Source organism: Rhinolophus hipposideros (genome assembly GCF_964194185.1).
Source record: "Rhinolophus hipposideros genome assembly, chromosome: 9".
NCBI classification, from domain to species: Eukaryota; Metazoa; Chordata; class Mammalia; order Chiroptera; family Rhinolophidae; genus Rhinolophus; species Rhinolophus hipposideros.
The window spans coordinates 92,425,064-92,445,844 of record NC_138055.1 but is presented as its reverse complement, the minus strand read 5'-3'; the positions used below and the strand labels follow the sequence as shown (position 1 = coordinate 92,445,844).

Genomic DNA, 20,781 nt, shown 5'->3' with positions numbered 1-20,781 from the left:
AAGGCTGTGGCCCACCTGTCGTGCTTCTTGCTGGTTTGGGTGTCTTTCTGGCTGCATGTTCACCCATGGGGGCATTCCATGCCCCCCTCATTGTTTAACCTGCCTGCCCTGACCATCCCTCCATGTCTCTCCAAACATTCAAACTCTCCTGGCTTGTCTTCCACTCAGGATGGGTGTGGGGAAAGATCCTTAAAACCTTCACAACGGCCTCTGCCGCTCCACCTCTCCCTTCTCCCAGAGGACTACAAGCTGTGTTCTTGCAGTGGACGTGCTGCCCTCTTGTTCACCCTACTGGTGGCAGTCTTGTGCACGGGGTGCAGATGGCATGGCCCTGCATATGCTAAACACCCCGATGCCTACATGCCACAGGACAGTCTGCCACCTGAGTGCTGGCTGAACTGGCCACTCAACAGAGCCAAGTGGACTGGGTGCTGGAATGCACTCAAGGATGTTTCGCAGTCCTGAGAAGAATCCAGCCTGCCTTCATGTTGCCAAGGAGAAAATCCTAACTTTATGGTGGGGAAACCTAGCAGACACCACCATCTGAGAAGTTGTGGGGAGATACTCTGAGACTATTGAGATCTCCACTTAACAGTCCTTCTCTGCCTTCCTTTGCTAGGCCAGTAAAAAATTGAAAAATATTCTCCCACTGCTCCCTTTATTAAGAACCTGCAGCTGGGTCTGGGCTGCTGAGCTATGGCCCATCCACAAGTCTGGCATTTGGCAAATAGGAAATGTCACCCGTTGCAAAGTGGCAGCTTCCATGATTGGAGCTAACTGCCTTTGGGAGGGCTTTGGTTACAGCCTCCTGACTCTCCTTAGGGGTTCTCGGTTTAGCCCTGTACCCAGGACAAACAACACTAAGTAGCTGAAATAATTTATTTGGAATACATGATACATAAAAATATGTATTTGGAATAATCGTTTATTTTTTAGGTGTGATAATGGTATGATTTTTGTTGAGTCCCTATGTTTTACAGATATATGAAAACATTTATGAATGAAATGATGTCTTGAGATTTGCTTCAAAATAAGCGAGTGGAGTGGATGTAGGGAGGGGGTAGGCTGTGAAGGAAACCAGATTGGTCAACATAGATGGGCTCATGGACTCCTGTACGTCCGTCTGCTATGTTTGAAATTTCCCACAATTAAAAGACTTAAAATAATCAACCAGTAGAGAGGTGAACAATCATTTCTATAAAAAGAGCAAACATGTCACAGAGAACACATAAATGGCCAATAAGCATTTGAACAGATGCACAACTTTCACCATAATTAAAGAAATGCAAATTCAATTAGGAAACATTTTGCACCTAACGCTTGGCAAAAATGACAAGTCTGATAGTGCCCAGTGCTGGCAAGGACACAGGAAACATCTATTCGTAGTGGCCAGGACAGTCTCGTGAAGGACAATTCAGCAGCATGTATGACCATTTTAAAGACAAAATTCCACTTGTAGTAAGTTATTCATCAGATATACTTGCATGAGAATGCACAGCAGCATGTTCAATGATTTTTTTTTCAATTAAATTTATTAGGATAACACTGGTTAATAACATCATATAAATTTCAGGTGTGCTCATGTGCTCACCACCCAAAGTTTATGTCACCACACATTTGACCTTCTTGATCCTACCCCACACCCCTTCCCTCTGGTAACCACCAACCATTCTGTTGTATCTATGAGTTTGTTGCTTTTTATTTTATATCCCATGAGGCTGAAATCACATGACGTTCTTGAAGCAATGTTTGTGGTAGTAAATAAAAACAGGAAACAACTGTGCAGCCATTATAAGGAGGTGGAGCCACCTCCTACTGGACAACCTGGAAGTACACTTGGTGACCTTGGGGCACCCTGAAGAGATCATTAGAGGGAGAGATGGCAAGTCTCAGATCACAGCATGATCCCTTTTGGGTTAAAAAAAATACCATGAATAGAAAATGTCTGGACGGATTTTTTAAAAGTTAGTAGTCAATATTCTTTGGAAAGTAAGGCTGGATTCTTGGGGGCATGGGGAGGAGAAAGGTGGTTTATTTTTCAATGTATATGCTTCTGTATGTTTTTTTTTAACATGAGGGTATGTTACTTTTACATTTTAAAGAAATATCAGTATTTGAGAAGTATTTGCAACATCTTTAAACTCTGGAAAGCCAACAGACAAAATCCAAGTGCCTCCCCTGCATGCCAAAGAAAAGTGGGCAGAAAACCCAGAAGGCAGCTCACAGAAGTGGTCAACAAGAAATGTTTACCCACAGTGGCATTTCAGTGAAGTCTCCCCACTCCCTGGAACCCCACCCCCAAGAGGTGTTGGTGCCACCCAACCCCCAAGGCACCAGCGGTGTGCTTGCCCTGCCAATATCATGCCGTCATGGTCCACAAGCACAGGCCTTCCCTCTTCTGCACAATGGGAGCGTGTCACACACGGCGTTCACAACAGGCTTATTCAATTCTATCTTGAGTTTCTTCTTAACGGCTGCAGGGAATGCATCCTGACTCACAAACTGCAGTCCTGCCAAGGGACATCTAGGCTGCCTCCCTGCGTTTGCTGCTACAAACATGGGAAAGATCCTTGCACAGTCACCACTGGAGTGTGCATGTCATGCACACGCCTAAAGGTCCGTCTACTGTATCAAAGAGTGGATGCACATTATTACTTGTAGGGATATCCCGTTAGGAAATTTCCCTCCCAAGCTCTAACTTATTACGAGGTCCTGTTTCCCATACCCTTACCAACCATATTTAATCTTGTCCATCTTTGCCAATCTGATAGATAAAAATGGTCTCTTGCTACAAACTTGCTGGTAGTAAATATCTAAAGACTTAGACTTGTGCATCCCCTTGGAGCAGAAATTCCAATTCTAGGAATGCACCCTAAAGGAAGAATGAAGGATGGCAGGCAGGAGGTTCTGCAACCAGTTCGGTGGACCACAGCCAAAAAGACACTTCCTGCCAGCCTGCATTTTTACTTCTTTTTGTACAAGAAAGAATACATCCTCTCTCCTAAAGTTTCAGATACAAAGATGTGGAATAAACTTCTCCATTACCCCTTGGCCCTACCTCTCAGTGGTTTCCAACCATTATTAATGGTTGGCATGTCTCCTTCTAGATCTATTTAAAAACTTAAAAATTTAAAGCAAAACAAAAATATGAAAGCATTTGTAATTATTTTCCTTTTAATCTTTTACTATGAAAAATTTAAAATGCACATAAAAGCAGAAATACAACAAACCCCGTCTGTATTACCTCAATTATTTTGCTTCAGCTACTTTTTTCTCCCTCTGCTGAAGCATTTTCAAGCAAGTACCAAGCTTGTATTTCTCCCCCAAATACTTCACCATGTCTGTAAAAACTACAGGCTAAGGACATTTTCTAAAGTCCAATACCATGTCACCCAACAAGATTAACAGTAATTCCTTTAAGACTTCAGTTAACTTTTTGAAATGATGTCGAATTTCAGTACAAAAATAGGGCCAAGATCTCCCATAAGCCCATTCACTTGGATTCCCCAGTTGTTAGTATTTCTGAATATTGAGAAGAACCCTAGAACTTGAGACGTCAATTGCAGATATGGTGTGGGGCTTCTGAGCACAAGCGCCACCTACTGTGGGCCACCACTGGGCCCTGGCGAATGCCACACTGGGAACAGAGTCCATGCCTACTCGGTCTCCTCCCTTGTCCTTTCCATTTCCAAACTACAGAAGTTCTGATTTCTACCTCGAAAAGTGCAGATGGACAGACATCCCTGCACGCTGTGCCACCCCTCAAATCCAAGGCTCCCCGTGAGTCCTCAAGACATTACCTATGCCCACACAAGGCACCAGTGGACATTTCCCCCACTTTGTTTCTCTCTTCAGTTACTGTTATTTCATTGCCTCATTTCACAAATGCCCCTACTTAAACATCCAGGCATGGCTGTGCCCAGGCTGGCCCCAACAGCACCCTAGGATGTGACCCTAGGATGGTGACTTAAGCAGAGCCACATTTTAAATGCTGAAACCACCATGCCAAACTGCCATCCACAAAGCCATTACCCACAGGTTCTTCCACCAGAAGAGTATGAGGGGACCCGTTTCCCCACAATGTCACCAGCATTCGCTACCACCCACCCCAACGGCTAAACACAACTGCTGAGCACACATGGACCTGATTACCCTTCATAAAGTCCAACGAGGCTGGTGAGCCTGAGGTGTCGGCTTCTCTGAGGAATTGGAAAGACCTACACTCATATGCTTAACACAGTGGAGGCCACAAGAAGTGCATAATAGTTTGCATCTTATTTTCTGTCTGTCCCTGGCCAGCAGCTGGTCCCCAGCGCCAAGCCCTGCTCTACATGAGACATCTATGTTCACGTTAAGAAACAAAACACGTGACTAAGGGACCGCTGTGTGCTGGGGAACCAACAGGTAGTCGGCAGACGCAGTCTTGTCACGGCTCTGTGACATCGGCATGAGGTGCAAGCAAACAGGACAGGAAGGGCACGAGGCCCATACCTACTTCAGCCCACCTTCAGTATGGGTACAGGCAGTTGGGTGAATGGTGGCCCCCAACATATGCCTACAGCCTAATTCCTAGAGTCAGTGAATGTGGGCTTATTTGGGAAAATAGGTCTTTGCACATGTGAAATGAAGGTCATCCTGGATTTTACAATGGGCTATAAATCCAATGACAAGTGTCCTTGTAGGAGGCATGCAGAGGAGACTTGACAGACAGTAGAGGAAAGCAAAGTGAAGACACCAGCAGACTAATGATACAGAGATAAGCCAAGGAACATCCAGGAGCAGCCACCAGAAGCTGGAAGAGGCAATGGAATAGAGGAGCTGGGGGTGGAGTCAACACCTTCATCTTCCACATCTGGCCTCCAGAACTGGGAATAAGTGTGTTGTTTTAAGCCATTCAGTTTGTGGCAATGTTATGGTAGCCCCAGGAAACCAAATCATCATGGTATCATACTCCTCTCCTTTTGTATTTTGGAATTTCCATGACTTACAAAATATTTTAATGGCGTAGTCTTCATTTGTGAAGTGAGGCTGTGGCAAGCTGGGAGAGGTCCTGAAGAAGGAATTAACTGGACGAGTATTAGCGCAGCCCGATGTCACGGCCATCCCGTTAGGTCCCATCCCGTTGTCTCTGAATGCTGAGCCCAGTGGGCATTACATGCTCCCCTACTCTCACTGGAGCCCTTAAGAGCACTGTCTACTGCAGGGTCTTTGCCGGGGTCAGCCAGGCGGCCCCTGCTACTTCATGCCATCATGTAGCTCTCAGAGCACCTGCAGAGGCCTCTGCCCTCGTGCCCCGCCTGACTTGTTTCTCCATAGGCCTGTCTCCATCTGGCATGACGGATTTCTTTTCAACTTGTGTGAATCCTGTAGGGTCCTGGCACCCACTGTGTGTAAAACCAGGGCCCTTGGGTACAGACAATGCAAGTGGGCAGAGAGGGAGGACAAAGTGGATGAGTGTGACGAGGCCAGAAGACCCCAGTCTCTCCTGGGCAGCCCTGGCCCTCCTGTGTGACCTCAGATAAACTCTTCCCTGACAAGAGAGCTAGAGGTATGTATGGTGGGTAGTCCCTAAAGTGTCACTGTGTCCCTAGTGAATGGAAAGAAGGTGTGCCTGTGTACCGGGGCAGGCAGAGGGATCCTGCTGAGCACCGAGTAGGTCCCGTCCTCTGAGTTAGTCCCAAGTCTCAGGCTCGTGTGCAGCAAACACAACAGGCCCTGCCAACTGCCCCATACCCCCTCCCAGATGATGAGCTAGCACAAGACCTGCACTCCCAACTGACAGCAGCACCACCTCTCTCAGGGGCAGCAGCCGCCCCTCCTGGTGGCTCAGGGGCAAGCCAGCACACCAGGCTGCCTCGTCTTGAACACATGAGCATCAGGTCCCCACCTGAGGGGGCGCCACGGACGGTCCTCCACTCTCTCCCTGAAAGCGGGCCTGTCCAAGCTACTCAGAGGCAAACAAAGGGTGTGGCAGGGACTTTATTCTGACCTCCCCCACTTCCTGGGTCCAAGTCCACATCCTGACTGAAGTGGGCTCACTCAGCACTCAAAAAGACCCTTTTGTGTGCAGTGTTGGTGTAGGGGTGCCAGCGCCACTCCACATCAGCCGTGGCTTCCTGTTCCAGCGTGCCCAAGCGGATCATGTACACTGGCAGAGGAGAACAGGAATGTTGTCACCTATACAGCCAGCATGTCCCCACCACCAGACATGAGATAAAGCCCCCAACTCACACTTCAGCTCAAAGCGAGGCCCAACCTCGGTCAGCTCCACATTACGGTGGTCAGTCTTCCTGTACACGTGGTGCCTGGGGCATGGGGAGGGGGGCGGGAGTGAGAGGAGGCAGAGAGCAGCTGTGAGTCAACAACAAACAGCACCAGGACACAAAGGTCAGGGTATCACCCCAGAGCCCAGCTCAGACACACCGGAAGGAGATGTAGTCATCCTGGTTCGCGAAGGTGATGACACGGTGGCTGTCATCTTTGGGCACAGGGAACAGGTAACGAAGGATGTCAGAGACCTGGAGCAGCGGGAAGAAGAGGGGAATTCCCTGCCTGGCAAGCCCTGCCCCCAACCTTGTCCCATGCCCGTGGCTCAAGACTCACCCGCTTGCCCAGGTGGGAGGAGAAACCATGCACGATGAGGTGAGGTTTGGCCTCTGACACGGTGCCCAGGTCGGGGACGTCATGCCGCATAACCACATTGCACAGTGTGAAATAAGCAGTGGGGCCGAAGGGCAGGTGGCTGACAATGAGCCCGACTGGTGGGGCCAGACAGGCCGTCAGAGACCACATCTGCTCTCAGACGCCACCCCAGCAGACAGTCTGCTCCCACCCACCAGCCTCACCAGGTGTGCCGCGATGTTCGTGGATAACCAGCAAGTCGGTGACCCCGTTGGCTTTGCAGGCTCGCACCAGGGCCCCCACCTCATGGCGGCCACGGTTCATGCGCTGGGCGCCTGGGAACACCAACTTCAGCTCCTGTACATGCGCTCTGCTTAGGACCTGGCCTGGTACCTGGGTATCTCCCACTCTCTCCCCACTATTGGTACCTTTGCAAACATCTTGAGGCGGGAACTCGGGTCTCGGGAGGTAGTAATCATGACCTTAGGATCCTCAACCCCTGCCCATCGATACTCATCATCCACGTGGTTGGTCACACCTGTAAGAAGTATGAGGAGCGAATGTGACAATGTCTTGAGAAGTGAAACACTAACTTGGGGGTGGCCGAATCCATCCATAACAGCACCATCTAAGTACCTCCAGTGATGGAATGTTCCACACCCACGCTGGGCAAGAGGGTGGGCCCAGCCACATTGGCTACAAGCACAAGCGCAACTGAGGAACCAAATTTTTCAATTTGACTTAATTTCAGTTATGGAAGCTGTATTAAATCACACAGGGCTAGTGGCTATCGTGTCACCATAAGTCAGATTCCATTAAGATCAAAGGGAACAGACTCCTATCTCTATAATAAATATTTATAACATTTGTGATTCCTTTTGTATTTTTTGAATAATGCAATGAGTGAAACATTTGGATGCCAATGAAGTGCTGGGAGCTAGGGAAATTGCAGTGAACAAAATGTACACCATCCTGCCATGGCAGAACTCACATTCCAGTGAAGGGAACAATTAACAGACAAAGCAAAGCAGAGTATGGTGCGTAATATTGCATGTGTCTCTAAATGGAACTGGGAGCTCCCTGAGATGCCATCGGTGCAGAGCCATGAGGACTCTTGGGAGACAGTTCCAGGATCAGGAATCGCAGAGCCTTTTCTCAAGGTGCTTGAGGAAAGACATGGAGGCCAGTGGGCTTAAGTGCAGGAAGGAGGTGGCCCAATGTCGGGGAACGTCACCTTCACCGCCAGCGTCGTCAAATTCCAGGGACCCCTGTAAGGCCAGAGCCTCCCTGCGTAACTCCGTAGGGATCAGGCGGTTCTCTGCAGGGGAAGATAGAGGGTCAAGTGAGACATATACATGGAGCCCTCAGTTAATACAACACTGTAGCTTACAAACTTGCACAAACTTGATCGAAAAAATACCGTTCTTACTCCTTTCTGAGCAGAGAGATGATACATGATTATCGGGGGTGGGGTGAGGAGACAAAACTATTTTTGTCTACATGCTGTTAACAATGGTTACAGATTTCATTGTCTATGGTTTCTGAGTCTCATGGCTTAAAGTATTTCTAAAATATTTAATCACAAGCATGTATTGCTTTTGTAGTTAGAAAAAAATTAACAAATTAATTTTTTAAAGAACAAATACATACTGCTTTCTGTATAAAGGTGGAGCAGAAATCCTGAAACCCTCTAACAAAAACTCCTGCTAATCATGATGCTCTGTGAACTGAAGCTCCAGCCGGCCGAAGGGCAGGCTACAGGCATGTTCACTGTGCGGTATGGAGCTGAACACGAGAACGCCCCCGGGCCCAGCCTTCTCTCCAGTGTGCCCTGGAGGGACTCTTGCACATGAAGATACTTACCTGAAGGAAACCCCCACTACACTCAACATACTTTAGAAACACTGCTGAAAGAAAACAGAATGCTGCAAAAGAATATGTACAGGGCCGGCCCGGAGGCTCAGGCGGTTGGAGCTCCTTGCTCCTAACTCGGAAGGCTGCCGGTGCGATTCCCACATGGGCCAGTGGGCTCTCAACCACAAGGTTGCTGGTTCAACTCCTCGAGTCCTGCAAGGGATCGTGGGCAGTGCCCCCCGCAACTAAGACTGAACACGGCACCTTGAGCTGAGCTGCCGCTGAGCTCCCGGATAACTCAGTTGGTTGGAGCGCATCCTCTCAACCACAAGGTTGCTGTTTTGACTCCCGCAAGGGATGGTGGGCTGCGCCCCCTGCAACTAGAAACGGCAACTGGACCTGGAGCTGAGCTGCGCCCTCCACAACTAAGACTGAAAGGACAACAACTTGAAGCTGAACGGCACCCTCCACGACTGCGATTGAAGGGACGGCAACTTGACTTGGAAAGAAGTCCTGGAAGTACACACTGTTCCCCAATAAAGTCCTGTTCCCCTTCCCCAATGTACAATCTACCTTTAAAACTAAAAATTGACCACTATGATTTAGGGATACAAACAAGCATGACACAAGCACAGACAAGCAAGGGAACAGTTTATTTCTAAACAATATTCAATATTGTGGTCATGTAAGTTGTGGAAAATATTCCTGAATTTCTGTATGATGATCATTTTTCATTTCTTAAGGTGGGTGGATAGGTCACAGGTGTTTAATATGCTTTATGTAAACAGATACAAACATAACCAGACACTTTATTTATCTAAAACCTAGGAACATCAAAGTGAATTTAGAATATTCAGAGACACTGAGTTGATGTACCATCAGACAGGAAACAAAACTTCACCGACACAAAAACTAACACTATTAGGATAACTAAAATTCAGGTATGTGTGACAGACTCTTCATTTGTATGGCAAATAGAACGTGGGGAAAACATTGCAAAGTTAGATTCCTAATTTACAACGCAAATAAAATTAAGTTCCACGCGGATTAACACTTTAAAAATGCAAGGGAATCATAATACCGCCAAAAGACGGTAAGATATGCTTGTTACCTTGTACTGAAAAAGGTAGCAAGACGAAAAACCACAGGGATGTGGGAAATATCTATAGGGATGTGGGGAGTATCTATAGGACCGTGGTAATAATTTTAAATTTGAGAACTAGACACATTGTAAACAAAATTAATAGGCAAGCTGTAAAATCTGGACTCTGCAGCACAAGTAATTCATACCATCCTACGGAGAGTCCCTTTGCAAGCCAACAGGAAGACCCAACTGGCAAGGAAAATGGCCAATAAATACTGGAAAAGATGTTCCCGGCCATACTGCCACGAAGAAAAGCTAATTAAACGCGTTTTATACCACTTGGTCTTTCTTTCCCTGGGGTTTTTAAAATGCAAACCGCAATTTTTCTAAAGACTGGTCTGGCGCTGCGGAGCGGCGAGGCAGTACCTTCGAGAGCGCGCCGCACCTTCTCCTTCCTCTCGTGGGCGACGCGCTGCGCCTCCTCGCGGGCTTTGCGGTACAGGTATTCGCGGCGCAGGCGGGCCTCACGGCGCAGCTGGGGAACAGCAGGTCAGGTCAGCCACTCTTTCTCCAAGCACCCCTGGGCCCTGGCACCATCCACCCCGAGCTCAGGGGCCACCTCCCCAGCCCGCCGCGAACCCCCGACCACCAAAACCAGAGCTCAAACATCCCTACCATCCTGAACGCCGCTTCCACGTGGGACCAGGAAAATCTGCAGGCGCTGTCTGCGCCACGCAGCCCTCGCTTCCGCCCTCAACCAAGAAGGTCGTTAGAGGCTTCACTGAACATAGCAGCGGTCGAGAATGCCCAATGTTAAGATGGGGAACCAGTGGCTAGGAGTTGCAAGGCGATTGGTCAGTCAGGAAGCGCACGCTCACTGGACCAACCAATAGGCGGAGAGATTGTCAAGATGTCACGTGGTCTGGGACAGCCGTTAATGAAGACGTCGGCCAGTGACTTCACCTTCTGTCGCCACTATGCCGGATGCCCAACTTGAAGATGAGCAACCGCTAAAATAGTATTGGCGGCTCCAAATAGTGCAGCGACTGTAAAAACAGCATATTTGACCGTAGGGTCGCTTGCCGGCTCCTTCGGGGATTAAATGTAAAGCCGTTTCTCCCTCAAAATGGCTGCCACGCCTCCTTCCATCGCCACAGCGACAGCCCTACTTTTAAAGCGGCCGCTTTCCGAAGCGACTCGGAACCACCCACAGCTCTCGCCGACTGGCTGGTCCGCTTTGGGTGCTAAACGGTTACAGCGGCCACCCAGTTCCGAAATGCCACTCTAGAGACGCTGGCCCCGAAAAGCGGCGGCGCGGCGGCCCGCACACCGCGGGCCCGCCGCCGGGAGCCGCGTCCAGGGCGGGCCTCGCGGCTATTGGCCAAAACGCCCGCAGGTGGGCGGAGACTGGGCGGCCTGGCCGAGGCTCACTCCAGACCCGGGTGTTGCGGGCCATGGCGGCCCGGGACCTGCGCGCCCGGCTGGACTCGCTGCTCCTGCAGCTGCTGCGGGACTTGGAGGAGCTGGAGGCGAAGCGGGCGGCGCTGAACGCCCGGGTGGAGGAGGTGGAAGCCGGGAGGGCGCGGGCGGGCGGGCGGGCGGGCACGCCGAGGTAAACTGAGTCTTCAGCGCGTCTCCTCCCTCCGCAGGGCTGGCTCTCGCTCTCCAAAGCTCGCTACGCCATGGGTGCCAAGTCGGTCGGGCCCCTACAGTATGCCTCTCGCATGCAGCCCCAGGTCTGCGTCTGTACCAGGTGAGCAGGAGCCCTGCTCGGCGGCACGGGTGGGCGGGCGGTGGCCCCGACGGGACTGTCAACGTCCCTTCTCCCTTTTCCTTCTTTAGCGAGACGCAAGACGGTCTCCAGACGTTTCGGGTGGTAAGAGCCAGCGCGCAGCCTCCAGAGGAGGTGGGGCCCCGCGACGCCGGTGAGCCGCCCTCGCCTTTCCGTCGCGGCCCTTTCGGGATGTCAAAGACGAAATGCACAGGGCAACTAAGATGGTTGTATTCAGGTTGTTGCGATAGAGAGAGCGCCCCACATCTAAAGATCAGACTATGTCAGCAGGTGGTTTGGGCTGTGACTTTTATAGGGAGAAATAGACAAGTGATAGGCGAAGTTCTCTGCAGTTGGGATTGTTTGCCAATCGGGGCAAGTCTCAGTTAATGAACAGAAAATGTGTATCTCTGTCCAGCTGGTTTCAGGGGAACAAAGTTTTAGTCTTAGCTACTCATTCATGAGACACAGAATGCAGAGCTGCAGGGGCTGTCTGGCCTTTCAACATGTTCAGGCAAAATGGGAAAGGTCAGTGTGTGGCTTTGTCACAGGTAATCAAGGGTGTTACCTGTTGGTTTTATGAGAGTAATGAGCAATTTTGGACAGAGACCCTCACCCGAATCACAAGGTGGGCAAGGGTGGTTCTTTGTGGTAAGCTGGTTTACAGAACATAAAAGGTTGGAGGGATTTTCCAGCCATCAGTATTTTCCAGAATCATGAGCTTAGATCAAGTTCAACACTGTGACCTGGAAGACAAGGGCCAGGTAACAAGACCCCAACCTCTACCCTCTCTTTCTGTAGCTCTGCGCAGGCGCAAGGGCCTCACCAGGACCCCAGAGCCAGAGCCCTCCCCTGCCCCCCAGGACCCTCTGAACTGGTTTGGAATCCTGGTTCCCCACAGTCTGCGGCAGGCCCAAGCCAGCTTCCGGGAGGGTGAGTGGACTCTGTGTCAGCCGTGCAGCCCTGGGCCAAACTTGGACCTTCTACCTACAGGGAGCACTTGAGCGCTAATGCTAGAGCTGGGGCTAGTCTTCAAAGGCTTTGCAGGTTTTCTCCATTGCAGACTTTTGTTGCATACCTGCTATTTTTTCTAAAAGCATTTATTGGGTGTTAGAAATGTTCCAGGCTTATGATACAGGTGCTGGGGATATAGCAGGAAACAAAAGGGACAAACATCCCTTATAGAATGTTATACACTTGAGAGGAGAAAGACAACCTGCAGATAATAACGGGAATTGTTATGAAAAAATAAGAGGCTATGGAGGATGGAGTGGGACAGAAGTGGGCTGAGGGAGCTATTTTAAGAAGGGTGGCCTGGGAAGGCCTCTTTGAAGAAATGAAGGAGGGAGCTTTGTGGGTGACCTGGGGGAACTGTGTGCTAGGCGGAGAGACCAGCCAGGGCGAAAGCCTTAAGGTGACATCATAGGGTCTGGCATGGCAGAGAAGAGGCCTGTGGGCTGGAGTGCAGCAGGGAGTACCCAGAGCTGAGGTCAGACAGGGCAGCACGCAGGGCTGTGTAGGCCCTGAGGAGGACTTTGGGAGTGACAGGGTGGGCTAGCAGGGTGACAGTGCATGCTGGCCTGGAAGCGGCAAGAGGGATGAAGCAGGCACCAGGGAGCATCCGGATTTGAGGTGGAAGTGAAGTTGGAGGAGGGGCTAAGTAAAGGAACCCGTGTGTTTTGAGAGCAGAAGCCCCCAGGATTTGCTGACAGGTCAGTTTGGGAATAAGGAAAGGAGAAGAGTGAAGGATGAGCCCACAGTGTCCAGCCAGAACACCTGCAATGCTGGAGCTGCCCTCACCTGGTGTGTGAAGGCTGCAGAGCAGCAGCCGAGCGGACAGAAGGAGTTGGGGGTGGGTGTTTTCCCAGTGCTGTGCGGTGGAGATTCTGAGTGAACATTTGAGCACGTCATCTGGAATTTGGAAGAGGCCTGAGCTGGAGAGAGAAATTCTGGAGCCCACCACATAACACTGATGTTTAAATTCCCCAGTTGCTGACACAGATGCAGCATTAAAGCTAAGGTGGGGTAAGATCGCAGAGAGCCGGGAATATAGACAGGAAGTGAGGAAGAGGAGGGTGAGAAACCATTAGAGGAGACTGAGAAGCAGTAGTGAGGCAGGAGCAACACCCAGAGGGTAAGGTGTCCCAGAAACCAGGAGAGTGTTTCCGGGATGGAGGGGATCAGATGTGTGGCCAACTATGCAGGTAGGCTGGAGACAGTACTGGCTAGAGGGCTGGGCAGCAGAGGCACCAGCCAAAAGCTTCCTTGAGGTGGATCTAGCGTGTGGAGCAGAGAAAATGGGTAGGGAGTGAGGGCAAGAGCAGCAAGGGACTGTGGTAATGGAAGAAAGAAAATAAGGGCATGAGACAGTGTTATGATTTGGATTTTTAGCTGCTGGTGGGTGATAGAAGGGGGTCAAGGAAGTTTTCTGAGGCGGTGACCTTTTAGCAAAGACCTGAAAGAGGTAAGGGTGTGGGTCCCATGAGGCTCTGAAGCAGCCAGTGCCACGCTATACCTGGAGTGGAATCGTGCAGAGGCCAGAGAGACCTGGAGCCTTTCCAGTCCCTGGGGCTCTGCAGAGTCCCCTCCATCGTGTGTCACAGCACAGATCCCACGGTGACAATCTCTCCTCTTCCTCTAGGTCTGCAGCTGGCTGCAGACATGGCCAGCCTCCAGATCCGCATCAGCTGGGCTCGAAGCCAGCTCCGGGGGCTCCAGGACACACTCAAGCAGCTGGAGTCCGGCGCCGCCTGACCTGTGGCCAGGGGCAGGCCATGAACACAGCTGTTCGTCCATGTGGTTGCCTTGTCTAGGCCTTCCTGTCCCTGTTCCCCCCGCCCGAATTCCCCTCTGTAAAACGTTTCTGGTCTGTGTGTTTCCAACTTTGTTAGGTATGAAAGTTTGAACAGGCAAACTGAGGGATATTGCAAGTCACCACTGGGAAACTACTTCTAGTCCTGTGTTCTAGGACACATGTATAGGGCAGGTGCAAAGCTGTTAGGTTAGCTTACACAGTTGTTCTAGTGAACAACTAGTTGTTCTAGTTGTTCTAGTAGAACAACCTCAGCATAAATCAGTATAGGTGACATGCTGCACAGCTGTGGCGGGAAGGACAAGAAGTAGGTGCTTCGGTTCCACTAGAACAGGGGTGTCCAAACTTTTTTCAACGGTTTTCACCAAGGGCCATATGTGGTAAAATAAACAGCCAGCCACTCACTCGAGGTGAAGTACGTATTGCCTCACCTGGTTTATTTAAGTAAACTAAATATATTTTTGGAATTTGCTGCGGGCCAATCAACAATGGGCCGCAGTTTGGACACCCCTGCACTAGACCGTCAAAACTGACTTTAATGGAGGAAAAAAAAACACATGCATGGCTAACAGATCAGAAGAGGATGATTCCATATCAATAAAAAATACAAACCTCTGTGTAGATGGGCAGCCCTTGGCAGGTTTTAAGCCAGAAAGTGAAAAAAATATGACCTAGATTTTCAAATGAACTCTAGGAAGAGACCTTTCAGGTTTTAAAAACCTGCCTTTACCTTTCCAGGAGTGAAGCTGAATGTGTTGTAATTTGTTGAAGGGCCAATTATATTTCCGGTTCTGAGAACTCTGTGTCCTTGCTTCATTTTTTTACTGGGTTATTTATATTTTATCAGTTCCTAGGAGCTAATTTTTATACTTGGGGAAATTTGGCTCTTTGTTCATAATATACTAAGTGATGTAAATAGTTTTTCCAGTTTGTCTTTTAACTTTGCTTACAGTGTTTTTTAAAAAAAACTTTTTAGATAAAACAGAACAACAAAAAACAACTGAATAACAATAATTAAAGTGAAAGCTATAGTAACCATCACCAATCTCGTGTGTTTCTTTAGTCGATTTTATTAATAGAGTTGAATTTATCAGCTGTTTATGATTTCTGGATTTGAGGTTGTAAATATAATAGATACAGGAATTCTCCAATTTTTTTCAAGAACTTATAGTTTCAGTTCAGGTGTGAGGTGAGTCCTTCATCCAATTGTCTTTTCTACCATAGGTCCACATATTGTGTTGTTGAACCCACCCTTTCTGCTGATTTGAGATGCCACCTTTTTCTTCCGTCTAATCCCAGTGTATACCATACCATATTGTTTCATTGATCTTACTATCAGCTAACACACTGGTACCACACTTTTAATTCTTAAACCTTTAACATATACTGTAATCGTAGTAGGACAGGTTTGCGCTTGGAATGGGGGGAATCATTTTTGGTTTTGGACTATGTTGAGCTCTAGTTGTCAGTGAAAAGCCTAAATGAAGCACTCAAGTGGAAACCCCATGCCTGGAGAAAAAGACATCCCTCTCCGCACACACAGGTTCAATTTCAGCTGCCAACAAAGTGCTAACCAGTGAGATTTAGAAGGCAAAAAAAGTACAAGCTACCACATTTTTTGCTTTTCATGGAACTCACGTGGTACCTGGGTCCCGGGCGGGGCCCTTTGTATAGACTTTTGGTGTCAGTTGATGTCGAAAGTCAAGCAATAGCCTCTCTGCATTTACAGTTTTTTTTTTTTCAAGGCACATTTAATTTAATATCAAGAGTGTGATACAAAAGGCCCAAATACAATGAAGGAACACACTCCCCCATTAACACCAAAGACAATTCTCTTTCAACACGTGCCTGTAGAATGGAATGAGGAGTTAATAAATTTCACTACTAAAAAAAAAGAACGCACTGAGTCTTCATCACAGCCAATATCCTTATACAATCTAGTTGTGAAATGAATGTTTATAATGTTTCAAATAGTTTAAACCTGAAGTTTGATACATCTTCATGTTTGTACAGTCCGCAATGAGATTATCTACAGTATTAGCAACCATTCAAAGAACAAACCATTGATTAAAACCACATTGATTTAAGTAAGGCTCGATCAAGTAATATAGAGCCCCAAACTAAATGATTAAATGTATGAACTACTTGTACTGACATCTATTAGTGGATTCTCCTCTCATAGCTATTCAGTTGTTTCTTAGGAAATAAACCCTTTAAAGGCAAAATTCACCTCATTTGAGTTTTGACCCATAAGTTCAACAACAATCACAAGTCCACAGTCTTATTAGCAAAACTGTATACAGTGTCTCTAAGTCACTATGCTCAAGGTTAAGAGCGATGCATTCCATTTTTACATTTTACTGGAATTTTACATGTTCAATTCATGATTTTAAATCTCTAGGTTTTCATTCCTCCAAACTGTCTGAAGACACAGTGTGCCACAGACTTAAGACTTCTGTTTCTCCCTCTATTTTCTTCAAACAGAAACATTTCTCAAGTGTCTACATGTTCTAGAAGGGGAATTTTTCGGAGGTGGCCACTTCTTCGGAATAGTCCGACGCCATCAGGCCTCTGAAGCAAGGGGAGGGGGAAGAGAAAAAAGCTGAAACACAAGGTTCATCTGGTAAGTTTTACATTAACCATTACAAGCTGGATAGTATAAGAATGTGGCTTTTTTGGTTCAAAAAGTCTGAGTCTTGGTGTGGAAACGAGTACTTGGCTGCCCCACCACAGCTTTCTCGTAGTGGGACTGTCAGGGAAGTCTTGACTGGGGAGTATGATTTGTTTACCCATCAGGCGTAAACTTCCAGGCACTCAGTGCATTTTGGGCTTGTTCCAGTTTGTCTTTAGTCTGTTCCAGCTCACTTTCATTTTTAGAAAAAACAAGCTGATGGCTGGGCCCACCATTGTTGATCTCAGTTGGGCCCCACTAGGCTGCTGGACTTGCTTCCGGCACTGCATTTGAGTAGTACACTCTCGCATCTCCTGCTCCTGCGTCGCAGGTCACATTACAAGGATGTTTTCTCTGCGTGCAGACTCTTGCTGTTGTTGCTTTAGGTTTTCTTCTGACCCCCTTAGGCCAGTTACATCATTAGAGTTAAGATCTGTGTACTTGCCCTCCAAAGCTTGCACATAGGCTTCATACTGTTTCCATCTCAGAATTAATTCGTCTCGTGCCATAACTTTGAAGTCTGTTTCACTCAGTCGAACCTTCTTGGGAAGAGGTTCCTCGGTGGTCATCTTGAATCCGACCAGTGGCCTCCCGACGGGGATGCAACCGCCGGCCGCAGCCGGACCCCACCGCGGAGGGAAAAGGAGAAAGGAGAGCGTCGGATCAGGGGCCTGGAAGCGCTGAGCAAGGGGCGGGAGGAATCTGCATTTACAGTTTAAGTTTCGGGTACGGCCGTGCTCCCGGCGAGGTCTGCAAAGACGCACGGTAGCGACAGCCAACGCTCTGCTCCCCGCCAGGGCTCCAGCTCCGGGAGACTGCGGCGCCAGGGCTGGCCCGGGGGTGGCGACGGACTGTCCCCCAGCTCCGCAGGCAGCGGGCCGGCGCGGTGGCTCGCGCAGCCGCAGTCAGCGCGAACTTACGCCAGGGCGGGGCAAGCCCTTTGGTGTGCGGCTGGTGATGGTGGGTGCTGCTCGACCGTGTGGCGCACCGAGGAGGGGCCCGGCCGGCGCGTCCCATATGGTCTAGCGGTGAGGATTCCTGGTTTTCACCCAGGCGGCCCGGGTTCGACTCCCGGTATGGGAACAGGGCTGCGGTCGGGAGCCCGTTTTTCTTGGCTGTCGGCACTAAAACACCTCGGGTCTCTCCATTTAAACCCGGAGAAACTGAAGCCCGGGAAGGTCTGTGCGCCAAGTTCTGTGTTTTGATGGAAATGTCCATTTTCATCACATCATTAGCTAGTGTTTTTCTCTGTCTGTAGCTCAATTGTGTTACATACCACATACATTATAGATGCGAACAATGTCATAACTAAATATTAAATAAGAACACTTTAAATATTCAAAAGTCGCTGCCAAGCGCGCCCTGGAGGCGGCCCCTGCGAGGCCCCGCCCACACCGGGGGCGGGCCGTCCCCCGCGCCGAGGCGATTGGCGGAAAAGAGCGAGCCGCGGCCGCGCGCCTCGGGAAGAGGTCCCTGACACCTTAACTTGCGTAGTGTCGCGGGGTTCCGTTGCCCTCGTGCTCCAGTGTAGAGAGTCCTTTCCACCTGGGCAACCCCAGCTTGCCACTCCCCCGTGGAAATAGCTTCAGACTTTTAATGCCCCCTCTCCCTTCACCCGTGCACGCCGCCCGTCCGCAGCTTCCCTCCTGCTCCCCCCGGCCCGCCCAGTTGACCAGGGCGCTGGGTCCCGCTCCCAGGAGTGCACGACGACACTCGGTTTTCCGTACAGACGTTCGGGGTGGGGGACACATTGCAGTAAGTTCTTCCTTAACACAGATGATAAGTTCTTGGAACTGCAGTGAAACATCATGTAAGGAAACCGATGTTACCATAGGCTAATTGATACAAACACGAGTCAACGGTCCACAGCATCTCATTACCGTTAAATTGAAAGGGACATTAGTTGAAGAACTGCTCTACTTCTATAATCATGTTAATTTTAAGCGTGAATGGAAAAATAGGACACAGTGGTTTCTGGTCTGGCATGTGTTAAAAATAAAAACAGGCCAAAATGGAGTCACTTTTGCTAAGTCACGTCACCAAACCAAAATTTCCTATTTGCAATTTCAGCTTCTTCCAGGGGTGGAATTTTAAACCTATAAGACCTGATAAGTTCTGCATTATAAGACCCCCCCCCCCCGACTCTCTGTAATGCAGGGTCTCTGGTCCCGCTCCCCACACAAGAACGCAGGACATGGTGAGGCCAAAAAGGAACACCCACGGAGCCATAGACAGGGGAGTCATACCAATATATTCTCGCTGGCGGCTGGGTTGGAGCCACAGGAAGCAGGAGCCACACTATCCACAACCTGCCTTCCACTTCTCTGCCAACCAACCTCACTTACTAACTGCAACCCGCTCTTGCTAGCTCAGCCACGGCAGTTATATCAGTGGCTAATGGCTAACTGGTAACTGCTCTATGGGACTCTGTCCCCACAGTATCCTTGCCTGAAATAATCCACTCTTAACTTCTTAGTGTCACCCTTTCTCTGCCTAGAAAAATCTTCCATTTTGTACGACCCATCAGAGCACCCTTCTAGTTGCTAGATGGCATGCTGCCTGATTCATGAATCACTCAATAAAGCCAATTAGATTTCTAAGTTGAATTCTTTTCTTTAACACATGCAAAGAGCTTGGAATTCATCACTCCTGTCCTCACAAGAAAAAAACTGAATAAACTAAAATTCAACAACTCTACTTAGATCCACGAGAAAATTGAGGCCACAGGGCAAACCACTGCCTTGAAAACTGGAAAGAATATCGAATACTGAGAGCCATAGCTTACCAGGTTCAGAAGCTGCTGCTGAGCCAGCACCTGGCAGGAAAACTTAAAGGCTAACTGACACTCACCCTCTTGTGGGTTTTGCCCCAGGAACCGTACCAGGTTCTCAGGGTCAAGACTAGAGAAATACCCTTGTGCTTTTGACAATGGGAGACGAAAAGTGACCACTTTGAAATATGCCCAGAGTGCCCAGTTCTCTTTAACAAAGTCCTATCCTTAAGGAAAGTATGTTACCAGAGCCTACCCAACCTGGAGGAAGGTAAATGCCCAACTTCAATTCCTTCTAGCCTTTCTTTGTCACATAAAGGGGGGAAAAACAAAAAAAGCTGAGGAGCGCTTGTGAAGGTCACAGACCAGAGGCACAGGCTCACTAAAAGACAGTTAATCAGTAAGGGGAGAAACAAAGAGGAAATAGCTGAATATCAGGACGGATCAAACTGCAAACAAACTAAGTCTGATTACAGATATCTATAATAGTTAGCGAGCTATGTGGTAAGTTAAACTGCAAACTAGCTAAATCTAACTGCGTTATTGATTCCCTGAATTTCACCTTTACAGTCCAGCCACACCCCTAGCCCTATTTCCAGAGCACACTTTCCAACAGTGAATTTTATAATTTTTGCATCCTTAGTAGTCTGGATAGCCTGAGAACCTCACAAATCATTGAGCGCTGGCTTCTTGTTCCTTATCTGTCCCTTCCTCAATTTACTTCTTTCCTCTTGCATTTTGCTGTCATACAGGGACTCTGGTCCCACTCCCTGCACAAGAACTCAGGATACGGTGAGGCCAAAAACTGTGGGGACAGAGCCAGGAGTGCAGTTTCCAGGCTCTCGGCCTCATGTGGAAAGGTGCTGGCTCAGGTAGTAAATGGCCATCAACTGTGATTGGATGACCATCAGCTGTGGCTAGTCAGATGTAACCAGTGAGCCTTTGGACACTAATATAATTGCCGTGGCTATGCTGGCAGCAAATGAGGGCTAGCAAGAAGATGGTGGCTGAGCTAGCAAGAGTGGATTGCAGTTAGCACGGCAGATTGCAACTAGCAAGTGAGGTTGGTTGGCAGAGAAGTGGAAGGCAGGTTGCGGACAGTGTGGCTCCTGCTTCCTGTGTCTCCAACCCAGCTGCCATCAAGAATATAGTGGTGTGACTCCCCTATCTATGGCTCCGTAGGTGTTCCTTTTTGGCC

The 20,781-nt window shown here is 48.9% G+C and overlaps 2 protein-coding genes and 1 pseudogene across 4 annotated transcripts; 1 reads left to right on the top strand and 2 right to left on the bottom strand.

The window, feature by feature from the left end:
* Nucleotides 1-914: 914 nt before the first annotated feature.
* On the bottom strand, nt 915-10,911 carry IMP4 (IMP U3 small nucleolar ribonucleoprotein 4). Its single transcript, XM_081059003.1, has 9 exons — nt 10,235-10,911; nt 9,986-10,094; nt 7,856-7,939; nt 7,050-7,159; nt 6,846-6,978; nt 6,604-6,758; nt 6,424-6,518; nt 6,232-6,305; nt 915-6,148 (listed from the first exon to the last, which is right to left on the bottom strand). The coding sequence occupies exons 1-9, from the start codon at nt 10,235-10,237 to the stop codon at nt 6,036-6,038; spliced, it is 876 nt and encodes a 291-aa protein (XP_080915129.1). The 5' UTR covers nt 10,238-10,911; the 3' UTR covers nt 915-6,035.
* VMA22 (vacuolar ATPase assembly factor VMA22) lies at nt 10,484-15,178 on the top strand. Of its 2 annotated transcripts, none has more exons than XM_081059005.1 (5): nt 10,484-11,124; nt 11,209-11,312; nt 11,402-11,484; nt 12,132-12,263; nt 13,972-15,178. In XM_081059005.1, the coding sequence occupies exons 1-5, from the start codon at nt 11,014-11,016 to the stop codon at nt 14,082-14,084; spliced, it is 543 nt and encodes a 180-aa protein (XP_080915131.1). In that variant the 5' UTR covers nt 10,484-11,013; the 3' UTR covers nt 14,085-15,178. The 2 variants fall into 2 exon arrangements, with proteins under 2 accessions (XP_080915131.1, XP_080915130.1); XM_081059004.1 differs by having other exon boundaries at nt 10,877-11,124; nt 11,402-11,568.
* Nucleotides 15,179-15,818: 640 nt separating this feature from the next.
* On the bottom strand, nt 15,819-17,643 carry LOC308501956 (pre-mRNA-splicing regulator WTAP-like; annotated as a pseudogene). Its single transcript has 2 exons — nt 16,932-17,643; nt 15,819-16,713 (listed from the first exon to the last, which is right to left on the bottom strand). The product of its transcript is annotated as a pre-mRNA-splicing regulator WTAP-like (transcript).
* Between the last annotated feature and the right edge of the window lie 3,138 nt (nt 17,644-20,781).

Bases quoted from the DNA above. Each gene is read 5' to 3' on its own strand.
- IMP4 (XM_081059003.1), bottom strand. The intron at 7,940-9,985 runs GTACTGCCTCGC...CTTCCCCTGCAG, and splicing joins GGTGCGGCGCGCTCTCGAAG to AGAACCGCCTGATCCCTACG. The intron at 7,160-7,855 runs GTGACGTTCCCC...TACTTCTTACAG, and splicing joins TGACGACGCTGGCGGTGAAG to GTGTGACCAACCACGTGGAT.
- VMA22 (XM_081059004.1), top strand. From the start codon at position 11,014: ATGGCGGCCCGGGACCTGCGCGCCCGGCTGGACTCGCTGCTCCTGCAG. The intron at 11,569-12,131 runs GTTGTTGCGATA...CTCTTTCTGTAG, and splicing joins ACTAAGATGGTTGTATTCAG to CTCTGCGCAGGCGCAAGGGC. The intron at 12,264-13,971 runs GTGAGTGGACTC...CTCTTCCTCTAG, and splicing joins CCAAGCCAGCTTCCGGGAGG to GTCTGCAGCTGGCTGCAGAC.